We start from the raw sequence: 14,595 nt of genomic DNA, 5'->3' as shown, positions 1-14,595 counted from the left end.
ATACAGCACTCTGGGAACAGCCTATTCGTTCAGAAATGTCTTTCTGTGTCTTACCCTCTTGCTTGAGGGTGTCAATAGTGGCCTTCTGGACAGCAGTCAGGTCGGCAGTCTTACCCATGATTGGGGTTTTGAGTGATGAACCAGGCTGGGAGTTTTAAAGGCCTCAGGAATCTTTTGCAGGTGTTTAGAGTTAACTCGTTGATTCAGATGATTAGGTTCATAGCTCGTTTAGAGACTCTTTTAATGATATGCTAATTTTGTGAGATAGGAATTTTGGGTTTTCATGAGCTGTATGCCAAAATCATCCGTATTAAGACAATAAAAGACCTGAAATATTTCAGTTAGTGTGCAATGAATCTAAAATATATGAATGTTAAATTTTCATCATGACATTATGGAAAATAATGAACTTTATCACAATATGCTAATATTTTGAGAAGGACCTGTAGAAGCCCGAGCCACCTCAACTGGTTCCTCTCGATGTGGAGGAGTAGCAGTTCTACTCCGAGCTCCTCACCCTATCTCTAAGGGAGTGCCCGGCCACCCTACGGAGGAAGCTCATTTAAGCCGGTTGTATCTGGGATCTCGTTCTTTTGGTCATGACCCAAAGTTCCTGGCCAGATGTAATAATAAATATCTAATATAAATATATAATGATGAATAGATAATTTTATATTATGTTTTGGAGTTTCGTGTCACTTCAAGGAGCTTCTAATGAAGTCCTTTCATTGCAGTAACAAAGTTCAGTGTTAGTTGGAGATTACTGTAGTTTCTATTACAGTGAGTTTACAAGTCAGTATTAAAGTTGAAAAATTCAACTTGAGGCAAAACTGAAAAGAGTATCTGCAAAAAACTACTATTTATAGTCGGAGGCGGAACTTAAAAAGTCGCGTTTGTTTCTGGCCTCAATCTTCATGAGAGACTTCCGGCGGAAGTAAACAACAAGGCGCTAGCATCGTTAGCTTCCAGGTTTTCTTCTGTTTATCGTCGGTTTTTGCTGTGTGAGCTGAATATTTCAGAGTCTGCAGTAACAACATCTTCGGTTCATCATCTGAGAGAATTGATCAGAGAGCGACTAACTGCTGCTGCTGGAGAAATATTCAGAAACATCGTTCATTAGGAGGAAGAGATCGATCATCAGCTCAGACTGCTGGATATCAGCTGGAAAACCCAGATCAGATCAGAACCTACAGGTAGTGTTTGCTGATCCAGAGGTTATTGATGCATCGACACGTTGCTGAAATGAGCTTCAGATCCGAAGGTTGACTAAAGGGCTGTTCCGCTGCATCTAGTTAACCGGTGATACTTTCAATCCACTCGATCTAAAACACTTAGGATGGTCAAACTTGATCTGCATCGTTTATGCTAAGACCATATAATAGAAAATACATTTGGGTTTTGCAAATCCTTTTTTTGTAGCCGTGAAACCTTTAGAATAGGGATTTTTGAGATTATAAGGCAACAAACCTCATTAAAACAGGTTCAGGTTCAAAGCTACATCACACTGACACATCAAACCTGGACAGGATTGTTATTTTACACACCTTTGCTTCAATACATTATGTCCTGAAATTAGAGAGTAAACTGGTCCCAGGTTCAGCACATTGATGGCCCTCTTAAAAACACAATGAAATGTATTTATGCAGCATAAAAGAAAGTAGTTATTTAAACATGTGATGTTCTATGACTATTTGATTTATTGCTATCTCTATTTAACACAAAGATCTAGCACTATAACTGAATAATAAAAGCATTGTTTGAAAACTAGGATCAATTGGAATGACACACATGGAGATGTTAATGTTATGTTATTGCTACAGTTCTCCGCAGCTTGGTCATCGAGACAGTTGGTTCTCCTCTTGATGTCTGAACTATCCATTAATATCTGAAGGACAAGAGATGTTTGTTTTGATTTATATGAAAATTGAATTGTTTTGGACTATCCCTCTTCTAAGGCATGAACTGTTAAACTGATTTTCAGGGACAAGTAAAAAAAACACTAAATGTTTTATCTACAGTTCCAGCTAAAAACAAGAAAGAAAAACACACCAGTGTATTTCTCAATGAACTCAAATTATATAAAGATGCAAAACTTATAAATGTGTTTGATGAAACTCAGAACCCACTAATAAAAATAATTGTCATCTATGCCCTGTTATCTAAGTTCAAGCTTTTATGAATACCTATTAAATTAGGAATAATTGACTTTGTGTGTTTGTTTAAATGTTCAGTATGAGATTTCAAATTATTGCACATTTTTAATTCTGTTTATACATATAACTTTACAGGGTGCATAATCCAAACTATGTTTGAATGTATAAAATATAAGATAATATTTCAAAATGGACCGCCCCGGTAGAATGCTCGCTCGGACTTAGTGTTTTTTGGCGTATTTCTGCTGTACTTTGCTGCTGTACTGCAGTCACTTTCACCAGATGGTACTTCCTAAGCATCAGGGAGTCCTCTCTGGGCAGTTTTCTCTGGTTTTAATTGATCCAGAGAGTTTTTCTGAAAACCGTGTTGGAAGTGCTACACTTTCTCTGGGATTTACAAGACACGCAGACGGGGGAAACGCGCACGCTCGTCAAGCTCCTCCAGCAGGGACTGCGTGCTTCTTCGCATCTGAGGAAGATGCGTCGGACCAAAGAAGAGCTTTACAGCAGTGGGTACCAGGCCCTGTATAAGCAGGCAAGAAACAAACTGACGAAAGACAGCATGGCAGCTAAAAGAAGCTACAGCGAAAAGCTAACAAACGACCCAACAGCAGCTTGGAGGAGCTTTATCATCATTCCTAGCTGCGGGAGCCAGTCCCCCCACACTGTGATGACCCCCCACCTTTCTGTAGGTTTGAAAATCAGCCATTCACACCTCACTCTCACGCACAAGGACTGCCTGCACCCTCTATCCACAACTCTACAACCCACTCCCCTCTCCAATTTGACCCACCTGTCAGCACTAAAGAGGAAGATGAAAATATGTTCTTTCAGCATCAGAAGACCAGGAATGCTCCAGGACCTAATGGTATTTTCCTCTTCTAGCTGCGAGCCTGTGCTGACCAACTTACCCTCATCTTCACTTTAACAAATCTCTGGAGCTGTGTGAGGTCCCCTCCTGCTTCAAACACTCCACCCTCATCCTGGTCCCAGAGAAACCCACCATAATAGGATCAAATGACTACAGGCCTGTCGCCCTGACGTCTGTGCTCATTAAACCGTTTCAGCATCTGGTGTTCAAACATCTGAAGGACATCAAAGGCCCCCTGCTGGACCCCCTACAGTTTGCTAACAGGTTGGCAGATGATTCAGTCAACTTGGGTCTACACTTCATCCTGCACCACCTCAACCACCCAGGGATGTGCTCCAGGATCTTGTTTGTAGACTTCAGCTCAGCCTTTAACACCATCATACCAGATATCTTCCTCCAGAAGCTCACCCAGCTCAAAGTGCCAGCCTCCACCTGCCAGTGGATCACCAACTTCCTGACTGACCGGCAGTAGCAGGTTAGGCTTTGGACCTGAGATCCTCACACATAGACCGTGTTCTGAAGAAGGTCCAGCAGAGACTGTACTTCCTGAAGCAACTCTAAACGTACAAACTTTCACAGGAACTGCTGGTCATCTTCTACACTGCCATCATTCTGTTTCTCCTGTGTTCGTCCATCACTTTGTGTTTTATCTCATCCATGAACCAGGACAGGTCCAGACTGTAATAAATAATCAGGTCTGCAGAGAAGATCATCAGGGCTGACCTTCCCTCTGTCCTGGACTTGTACAGGTCTAAAGTCAGGAAAAGGGCAGCAGACCCCACACATCCTGGACACATCCTGGTCTTCACCTTAGGTCAGCGATACAGAACGCTGTTTGTAAAATCCAGCTGCCACAGAGTGTTTCTTCCCCTAGGATGTCTCTGTGTTGAACACAATGAACACCTTATAGCCTGAGCCATCAGCTACTTCACTGTGAAACAAAATAAGCAAATTTACACTACCACAACCTGTCTTTCTTCTTTTCTTCACATTTAAAAAATAGCTGTACATTCACTTATAGGTACATAGTGCTCTTTTTATGCTTATTTTTTATTTCCTCTATATTTATTCCTAATGTTTGTACTCTGTGAACGCTTGAAACCGAAGTCAAATATTTTGTGCTCAAAATCTTGGCCAATAAAGCTAATTCTGATTCTGAATAAACAGAGGAATTTGTTCTCTTTTGTTAGAACTAGACAAATATATTAATTATTTCTTACAACTAACACACAAATCCAATCATGCTTATTTGTTTCACTAATAAAGACATATTCATAGAATGTGAAACAATAGAAAGGGGGGTAAAACCTCTGCAAGTCAAAGAAACTTGTTTTTTTTTTATTTGTTTTTTAGAAAAGAACAAAAACAACATGGTAAAGAACATTTAATGGACACTGAATTGTTATCAGCCTTTTTCTCAAAAAGGAAACAGGTTTGGTAAGAGAACCGACTTTGAAGAATAGTGGAAGCACCTGTAAACCCGGAGTCCAAGAACAGAAGTACTTTGTTCAGAATATATATAAAATAATAGTATTCGATAGAAACTTAGTATTTATGGCTTGATATGTAAGAAGAACTTAATTTAATTCCTGATTTACCAAGGAACCAGTCAAGAAACTCTATTATTGCAGAAATCTGATCTTTCGGTCCTGTAGTCTGAACTGAGATTCCAGACAGACCAGCGGATCAGGTGCATTGCTGTCCCCTACAGGTTACTAGTACAAAAGTAACACTATTCCCCTGTTAACTTTAGGTCAAGTTTGTAATTTTAACTCCCAATTCAGAACTTTATTTGCATTTAATCCAGTAGGGAGCACTAATTTCTACCTCTGGTCTCTGTTTTTAATTCTTCAGGTTGGTTTCCTTGTGGTCCAGTTTTAGTTTTGGTGCAACATTATGTTTAAATTGAGTTGTGTTTTCTGTAATTCTGGTCTCTACATTTGATATCACGTCTCACAAAAATCGTTAAGGTTCTACTGTTCTTTATTCCCTCAGATCTGGCTCATGTCTGCTACCACTTCTGGGGTTGTTCCGGATCATGTTCTCATAACTAAAGACATGAAGTCCATTGTCCACAAGACATCAAACACTATAAAAATAACAGAGGAACACAAGGAACAAGACTACATGACTGACACAAAAGAGGAACCAGAACCTCAACCATTCAAAGAAGAACAGGTTGAACTGATCATCTTTAAGGATGAAGGGCAACTTATAGTGAATCAACAGACCAATGCCTTTATGGTGACTTCTGCTAATGAGGAAATATTCAACAATGGACCAGAGCTGCAGCAGATGATAAAGGAGGAACCAGAACCTGTACAGATTAAAGAGGAACAGGGGGAACCAGACCTTGCACAGATTAAAGAGGAGCAGGAGGAACTCTGCAGTAATCAGGGTGAAGAGCAGCTTGTAGTGAAGCAGGAGACTGACAGCTTTAAAGTGACTCCTACTTATGAGCAAAAAGACGACAGTGAATCAGAACCAAACCAGAATCAATTACTCTCTGAAAACTGCCCTGAAGATGAGAACCAACGTCAACAAAAAGGCATTCAGAAACACTCAGAATCAAGTGAGGATAAAGATCTGGAGCTAGAGAAGGACACCAGAAACCATAGGCCCACTTTGGACAATTTGGAACCAAAAACACATAAAACAGATTTGCCCTGCTGTGATGTTTGTGGTAAATGCTTAACAACCCGTCAGCACTTGAGTTTGCACATGAGAATTCACACAGGGGAGAAGCCTTATTCTTGTAAAACGTGTGGTAAATCTTTTAGGAACAGCAGTAATTTGATTCGACATGAAAGAACTCACACAAGAGAGAAGCCGTTTTGTTGTGAAGTGTGTGGTAAGTCTTTCAGATATGGTGGACATTTGACTATTCACAATAGAACACACACAGGGGAAAAGCCATATCATTGTAAACTATGTGGGAAATCTTTTAGTGACTGGACTAGTATGGCCAGACATAAGAGAACTCACACCGACAAGAAGCCATATTCTTGTGATGTGTGTGAAAAATCTTTCAAAGAGCGAAACGAGTTGGCTCGTCACCTTAAAACTCACACAGGTGAGAAGCCTTTCTCATGTTTGACATGTGGAAAAGGTTTCATTAGGAAATCTGCTTTAACTATGCACATGAGAACTCACACAGGAGAGAAACCGTATCCTTGTGAATTGTGCGATAAATCTTTTAGAGACCATAGTAATTTAGCTCGTCACATAAGAACTCACATGGGTAAAAAGCTGTATCCTTGTGATTTGTGTGATAAATCATTTAGAGACCGTGGTAATTTGGTTCGTCACATAAGGACTCACATGCGTGACAGGCATCCTTGTGGATTCTGTGATAAATCTTTCAGACAGGGTAGTAATTTGGTTCGTCACCTTAGAACCCACACAGGTGAGAAACCTTTCTCATGTCTGAGTTGTGGGAAAGGTTTTCCCAGGCAGTCTGCATTGAATGTGCACATAAGAGCTCATACAGGTGAGAAGCCTTATCCTTGTGACCTGTGCCAAAAATCTTTTAGAGACAATAGCAACTTGGCTCGTCACCTCAGAACTCACACAGGTGAGAGACCATATTCTTGTCAACTATGTGGTAAGTCCTTCCAACACTCTTATTATTTAACCAATCACTTGAGAACTCACTCAGGGGAGAAGCCATATCCTTGTAAATTGTGTGATAAATTTTTCATGCAGCGTAGCGATTTGGCTCGTCACCTTAGAACTCACACAGGTGAGAAGCCTTATTCTTGTGAACTGTGTGATAAATCGTTTAGACAGAGTAGTACTCTGACCCGTCACCTTAGAACTCACACTGGTGAGAAGCCTCACTCATGTTGATTGTGGAAAAGTTTTCGGTAATCAAGCTCTGTAGACTCACACTGGTGAGAGCCCTTGTTAGATTACTGAAAATGAAACGTGGGCATGTGCCAAGAGGCTGACGGCCAATAGGTGCCCGTCTATTTGAACTCTAACCCTAGTTTTTTCTTTTTGTTTGTGCATTATTTTTTATATGTGGTGAAAATGGAGCATTTTGGTTAATATGCTGGTCACCATAGACTAATACCAGGTGACTCTACAAAGAAGTCTGCTAAAACTATTTGTGTTGTAAGATCTTTTAACTTATGTACATGCAATGTGAGACTAAAGCAAAACTGTGGAATAAGCAACGGCTGAATTTAGTACAAGTTTTCAAGTAGACATTGCTATAGCACGGTGTGGTTCTGGCTAATGTTCCCATTTTGCCAAGCAAGCCTTGACAAAAGTTGGCATCCAGCTTCTTTATATTGTGTCCCTGAAATGCCAGAACACAAAAGACTTATTGATTGTTGTATTTGTTTCTGGGTTATCATTTTGTTGTATGCATGTTATGTAAATCAGTTTGTAACTTCGGTTTTGAAAAGTATTTTTTAAACAAAGAGTTTAAGACTTTGAACTATGGGGATTTATTTTGTTTCCTTTTTCCTCAACATGAGTTCTTTCCCGCATAAAACGACTTTGATCTTTTTATATAAATCATGTTATTTTATGTTCATGTTATTTGTCTATCAACTTCAACATTTAATGTAAATAAATAGAACGAGTCTTTCATTGACTGAAGACTAGCTCCTAACATTTATAGACTTTTTCTTAAAAACCAAATCGTTATTGTATAGTAGTTCATAGTTTCCAAAATGTGCTTCTATGCCTAGTCACAGCTTTGATGGGTGTGATGATGAGCTTTGTTAAATTTCTGCATGTTATTCAGGACAAGAAGCTGAGTGTTAGGGTTGATGAGTGAGGGATGCTGTAGCCGGTTTATGGATCAACTGTCCTGTTCCTGACCAATCAGATAGTTTGTTCTTGTTCTTTAGCGGACTATGGCTGGTAAGCACCAGGTTGAGGGTCCTTCAGCATGAAAGTGACTTGACACAGTGGGATTCTTACTAAGTACCATGTTGGTTCTGTTGGCGAAACTGTACAACCTAAATGTCATTAATATTTTTCACAGTTATACTGGAATTGTTGCACTTGAAATGTTTCCATAAGAATATTATTAAAACATATATGGAAGGTGTGTACTTTGAGTAGTCAGGAAAATGGCGGATGAAATCCCAGGTATGGTGGGTGAACTTCCATCTGCAGGGAGGATAGGATGATCGTGGTCAGGGTCATCAATCCGTACAGCAGGGTGCTGTTTTCCTGTAACAGTCGCAGGGTTCCCGCACTTTCTGGAAAAGATGAAAATCTCTGATGGTTGTTTTCACAGTTTTTAAGGTTTGTGTTAAAGAAAATAAGTTTGGACAATATCTGTATTTCCAGACTTATTTCATATGCCACTGTTTAAATGTTGTGTTCTTCCTTGTCTCTGTATTATAGCATACTTTGTGTCCTGCCTTCCTTTTGTTTTCCTGTCTTCCCTCTCATCTTCCTCCTTTCTTGCTTCTTTTTCTCTATATCTTCCCTTCTTTCCTGTTCTCCTCCCTTCTGTCCATCCTTCCTTTGATTCTTTCTTGATTAGGTCTTTTCCTCTGTCATTTCATCTTTAATTCCTTATGTCCTTCCTCCTTTGTGTACCTCCTAATGCCACTTCTTTCCTTCCTTCCCTTTGCTTCAGCTTCTTTCCTTCACTGTGTCTTCACATCCTGCTTGTTCTCTTCCCTTCTCTCATCCTTTTTTCTGTTTTTGCTTAATTGTATCCTTTTCTCTGCCAACTCATCCTTTAGTTCCCTCTTTAACTCCTTGTATCCTTCCTTCCTGGAGTGAGCCAGGCTGTAACAAGTTTAGCAACATGATTATGGATAGACATTATTAGATTAACAAATGTAATTTGAAAAAATATCAATATAAAAATAAAATTATTTTAAAATATTTGATGTTCTTACATTTATTTGATTTGTTTTTTATATTTCTCATTTTTAACTGTTTTATGTAATATTAAGTGACTTTTAATCCAATATTTGCATTGAATTAATAAGGTTCCATTGTTAGATGTGAAATGCAATTAAATTCAAATTACACCGTATATTTATACAAAAAAGCATTTTAAAAACATTTTTCTATGTGAGGAACAGAGCAGGATTCAAAACAAAATAAAAAGCATCTGCAGAAAAACATATGCTTGTAGTTGGAGGTGGAAAGTAAGATGCAGTGGAAGGGAATTAGCCCGTTCAGAAACAGTCCACCTATGGGAATAATTATTAGTAATGGCAAGATGAAGCTTCTTGAAGAACTGAGGCTTTCCATCCAATCGCTCGACTCGTGAGCCGAAGCATCAACATGCTTCACTTGCTCTACTGCGCCATCAAGTGGACAATAAAAGTCAAACAGGCAGAGTCATTTTAATGACATAAATTTCTTGTGTCAAACTTTAAATTGAATGAATGAATAATGGTGTTTGTGATGCCAATTAATTCTAAATATGGTCTCAATATGAACTTAATCTGTCTTTATGATGGACTGGTTGGATAAAAAGGAAAGTGGGAACAAATATGGGAGATAGTTGTGGTGTGAATTTACTTATGTTACTTGTGCTTATAATGCTTATAATAAAGATCTTTATTTAACCAGGTAAAGGCTCCTTGAGATTAACACTTTTTTTTTCCCCAGAAAGACTTATAAAGCTATATTCCCTAACTAGGATTCAAACCAGGGCAATGTGTACATAACCATCAATACGCGCTTCACGTAAAATCTGCCTAAATTACTCGACACACACTTCAAAGCATCAAGATATTGGACACATCACTGACACGAGGTATGGTGTCAGCCTGACCTGCAGCTATCCAGGTCAGGTTGACATATAGTACAGAGTGCTAGAAGAAACATTTACGAAAGTCACAAGATGAGAGTAGATTGGTTGGAATTCTCACATTTCCACCAATGATATGACTTTCTATATATACGCCTTTATTGGCATCAAATATCAGGATTCTTTGGACTTTGGTGATAATGTATTCAGTGTTGTATTTCAGTAAACCCAATTTACATATACCTGTAAATGAGTTATACTGAAGCATATCTTTAGAACTATTATTAAAACTTCAAGTGAAAATCTGTATTTGAAATAGTCAGCAAAGTCGCTACATTTTGTGTTTGTTTGAGATGTATGTATTGAGCCACACATTTCTATAATATCTGCATCTCAACTGGCCTATCCTGGACATCGGTAGGAGTATCATCAATCTGTACAGCAGGGTGTTGCTCTTCTCTGATAGCATTAGCAGGGTTGCTATACAGTCTGAAGAAAACTGGAAAACCCTGCAATTTGATTTCACTATTTTCCAGCTCTGCACAACAGTGGAAGAAGAAGAGATTGCAAGACAACATCTGACCACTTTCTCAATGTCTTGTTCTACTCTCAATCGTTAAATGTCTCCTTCTGCCCTTTCTTCCTTGTGTCTTCTCTCCCTAACATGCTTTCAAATTTATTCATAAATATCCATCCATATTGTATATATAAAAAAAATAAAAATAAAAAAAAAGAAATTTAACGGGATAGGGTTCCAAACAGATAATTAAAATATCATAATGAATATTATTGCATATATATATATGTATATATATGTATATATATATATATACATATATATATATATGTATATACATGTATATATATATATATATATGCAATAATATTCATTATGATATTTTAATTATCTGTTTGGAACCCTATCCCGTTAAATTTCTTTTTTTTTATTTTACAGTTTTCTAAGAGACATTAATTCTAAAATATAACATTGAAGATTCATCTTAGCGCTAGTGCTGCTGCTTCTTGTTCTTCTTCTGCTGGCGGTACACAACAAATTTAGAGGTGTATACTGCCACCTACTGTACATCATTATATAACTCCACCCACTATATTCTATGTTTTAGTTTTGTATTTCATAAAAATAAGAACAATGCTTTATTTATAATACTCTTGATTTCCTCCCTATCTCCCCTCTGTTCCTAATATTCCTTTTAGACTGAATTACCTCCCATTCCAGTGCTACATTTACTGGCGGTGAGGAGTGTGACAGCGCATGCGCAACACGAATCGACTAACTCTGTGCTCCTCTAACCAGCCTGAGATCACGTGACACCAAGTCGCTGATGTAAATTCGTATTCTCATAGAAAATAAATCGTATTCACAAACTGTTATAGCATATTGTATTCATAAAGAATAAACCACAACTGTAAACTTGAACTTTGTGTTTGTAATTTCTTGAAGCTGTAACATTTTATTTTGTATTCTTATAGAGAAAATATACAAAACCTCTTTTAGATTTTACTTCTGCACAACTATTGACTAATATGCACACATTTCCGTCTTTACAGACATTGTTTTTGACAGCGTCCTTACCCCATAGTATTCAGTTTGTTTGAATAAAGCTAAAGTCTTAAATAACTATGTGATTTGTAAACAAAAGGCTTTTGACATATTCTGAAGCATCAGCAAAACTGGAAGGAAGTTTAATTGATGAACTGATGGTAAAATGTCAGTTTGAGCAGGAATTGGAGAGAAGAAACTAACTCGGCTCAGAACAAGTCACAAAGGACTGAACAGCAGCAAACTGGACTAAAAGGATACATCCAACTGAGTTATGTTCCTGTTTAGTCTATTGTGTTGTGAATGTAATTTAAAAAATATTGTTGTTTCCTCTGATTTTCTGGTAAAGCGTCTCTCCCAAGCATTGATAATATATGCAGCCTTCCTTTAACAGCCGTTTTTCTCCATTTTAGCAGCAACAACAGCCTGAGAGACACCTGTTAGCCTCCAAACTAACTGAGAAGCTTGCCGTCCGAGGACAGGAAGCAACCAGTTTCCTTGTAGACAAAAGGACAAAAAGGACTTCACACAGAGAAAACTGGACATTTATTGGACACTGCACTGCTATCAGTTCTTTCTCTGAGGAAGAAAAACAAGTTTAAGGTAAGAGAACCATGTTTGATGGGGAAAACTTGCTAGTTGCTGTAATTACCCACTCAGCTGCAGCAACACATCTGTATGTCATAGCCAATGTCTGAAAGGTCTATTCTCCCAATGTGGTGGGACACATGAAGCATGTGACATCTAGCTGTTTTTAAATCAATATTTTTCCAACTTTTGGACATTAAAATAAGAACTGGATGAAGTGGAGAACCATTTTATATCTAAACATTGCCCAGTTCTTAGTGGGTCTTGCCAGAGGACATAGCAGTGAGAGGAAAATTGGTCAGTATAATTGCCTTTCCACTTCATGAACCTTTTCAGGAACCAGGGTAGTTTTATTGGATAGTATATCTTCCCCCTGCGGTCCCAGTGCAGGAACCAAGACCAAATCAGACAAAAGCAGGTAGAAATTAACCCCAATAAACAGCCCTTCCAGGATGGTAACGTTGAACCCTGAATGAAAGGTGGAGCTTTGTGGCAGCAGGATGCGGAACACTCCTTACTGGGTACATTTCTTTCAGTCATCTCCCTGTTAACACTCCTCTGATGGTTATATTTTCTGTTCATTTAAAATTTTACAACAGGGCATTTACACAGCCACTCCTGCTGAATATCAATGTTTTACAAAATGTGCATTCAAGTACATTAATAAAATCTTACAAACGTTTAATTAAAGGTAGCGCAGACCCCTGCTTTCAGCTTCTCCATGGAGATGCAGAAGAGATTTTAACCGGTAAACTTAAAATATTTTTCAGCATTTATGATCTGAGATACAGATAAAAGTAGGGGAGCACTGATAGATTAGCCGGCCGATTGATCGGCCCCGATCTTATTAATTTTGGGCGATCGGCCGATACTTACATGTGAAACCGATCTTATCCACCGATCTTATCTACCTCCAAGAAGGTCTGAAAAGCAGCCACGGTCTCCTTTTTGCTTTGCCGTGAGAGAGGGCTGACTGAAAGACCTGCCCACCTGGTCATGTCTGCACATGTGCGAATAAAGTCCATAGCATTGGACGACCAGCCATTTTCAGTCATTTTGGACCGAGGTTTCAGAAATTTGATGCAGCTCTTGAGGCAACGATATAATGTGCCGAGTCGGATATACTTTTCAGACGCCACATTACTGGAGTTGTTTGACCAAGTTTTGAGACACGCCTGCAGCCTGCTCGAAGACGATGCAAAGACACTCAGCTTGACAACAGACATCTGTACTTCGGATGTAAGTTTAATGTCCCTGTTGAGTCTTACTGTGCAGTGGGTAGACGAACAATTCGAATGTCATCAAGTACTTTTACACTGCAAAGAAATGTCGGGGTAGAGTTTAAGACGATATCGGGTCAGTGGTAAATCGATCATGCAAGAGTTCACGTTGTTTTACGGGACAACGCACATAAAATGGCCAAAACACTGGATGATACCAACTTGAAAAGTTTGCCCTGCCTGGCGAACACTCTGCAACTTGTTGTAAATGAGGGACAGCTAGCGCAGTATCACAGATATTGTGGCAACAGAAAGGTGAATAGTTGGACATTTTAAGCATTTGACCCTTACCTATTCCCAAATCTACAACATACAGACACAGTTAGGACAGCCCAGGAAGCAACTGCAGCAAGACGTTTCAACGAGGTGGAACAGCACGGCCTACATGTTGCATTCGCTGTTGGAGCAGAGACTTGCTATCGGCGTGTATGCTGCTGAGCACGAGTTACCAGCCACACTCACCGCACACCAGTGGGAGCAAATGGACTATGTGCTAACCCTCACACCTTTTGAGGAACTCACAAAGGAGATCTGCTCATCAACAGCTACAGCAGCAGATGTCATCCCAGCCGTCACTGCACTCAAACGGCTTTTGGAAAGGCAAGCAAACACAGACCGTGGTGTGGGTACAGCCAAAGCCACACTGTTGGAGGCTGTTGTGAGAAGATTCAACAACATTGAGCATGAGCCTCTGTACAGCTTGGCCACTATTCTTGATCCAAGGCAAGTAACTATGAACATTGTATTTTCTAGACATAATTATTATTAGCCTACTACTATATTTTAAAACCTACTTAAAAATGAAAAATGCTTTATTGGATTGTGTTTCTTTATTTACATGCAAGTCATAAAAATTATTGTGTATACGAAGCACAATGATTGACCCATTTTTCTTTGTTTATGCCAAACAAGGTACAAGAATCGTTACTTCTCAGCATAGGTGAAGGATGAAGTGAAACTGCTTCTTTTGGCCAAACTTGCAGAGGGGGAGACCAGATGCACACCCTTGGATGAGAAACCTGTTGCAAGAACATCCACTGAACTGGGACCTCCTGACATAGATCCACCTGCAGCCAAAATGTGTAGTCCACTGTTTGCAGTACACAATAAAATCCTGAAGGAGAACATTGAAAAGGAACAACAGCTGGCCAGCCCTTCAGCCATGCAGGTACAGAACTACCTATCTGAGGTTCCCATCAACAGAAGCCAGGACCCATTGGCTTACTGGTGGCTCAATAAAAATTGTTTCCCTGATCTTGTTCTACTAGCCCGAGCCTATCTCTCTGCTCCATGCACAAGCATTGAAAGTGAGCGCCTGTTTAGATTGGCTGGACATGTAATAGATGAGAAAAGAAGTCGCCTATCTGGTGAAAAAGCAGATATGCTTTTGTTCATCAAGAAAA

At 39.1% G+C, this 14,595-nt stretch overlaps 1 protein-coding gene across 2 annotated transcripts; it reads left to right on the top strand.

Moving 5' to 3' along the window:
- Positions 1-924: 924 nt before the first annotated feature.
- On the top strand, positions 925-8,884 carry LOC124873740 (zinc finger protein 883-like). 2 transcript variants are annotated; one of them, XM_047374650.1, is made up of 3 exons: positions 925-1,193; positions 5,020-5,349; positions 5,386-8,884. In XM_047374650.1, exons 2-3 carry the CDS (start codon positions 5,029-5,031, stop codon positions 6,871-6,873), a joined length of 1,809 nt encoding a protein of 602 aa, XP_047230606.1. In that variant the 5' UTR covers positions 925-1,193; positions 5,020-5,028; the 3' UTR covers positions 6,874-8,884. The 2 variants fall into 2 exon arrangements, with proteins under 2 accessions (XP_047230606.1, XP_047230605.1); XM_047374649.1 differs by having other exon boundaries at positions 5,020-8,884.
- The last annotated feature ends 5,711 nt before the right edge of the window (positions 8,885-14,595 follow it).

The sequence above is a fragment of the Girardinichthys multiradiatus genome, chromosome 9 (assembly GCF_021462225.1).
Source record: "Girardinichthys multiradiatus isolate DD_20200921_A chromosome 9, DD_fGirMul_XY1, whole genome shotgun sequence".
Lineage (NCBI taxonomy): Eukaryota > Metazoa > Chordata > Actinopteri > Cyprinodontiformes > Goodeidae > Girardinichthys > Girardinichthys multiradiatus.
This window is presented reverse-complemented; position numbering and strand designations above follow the sequence as displayed.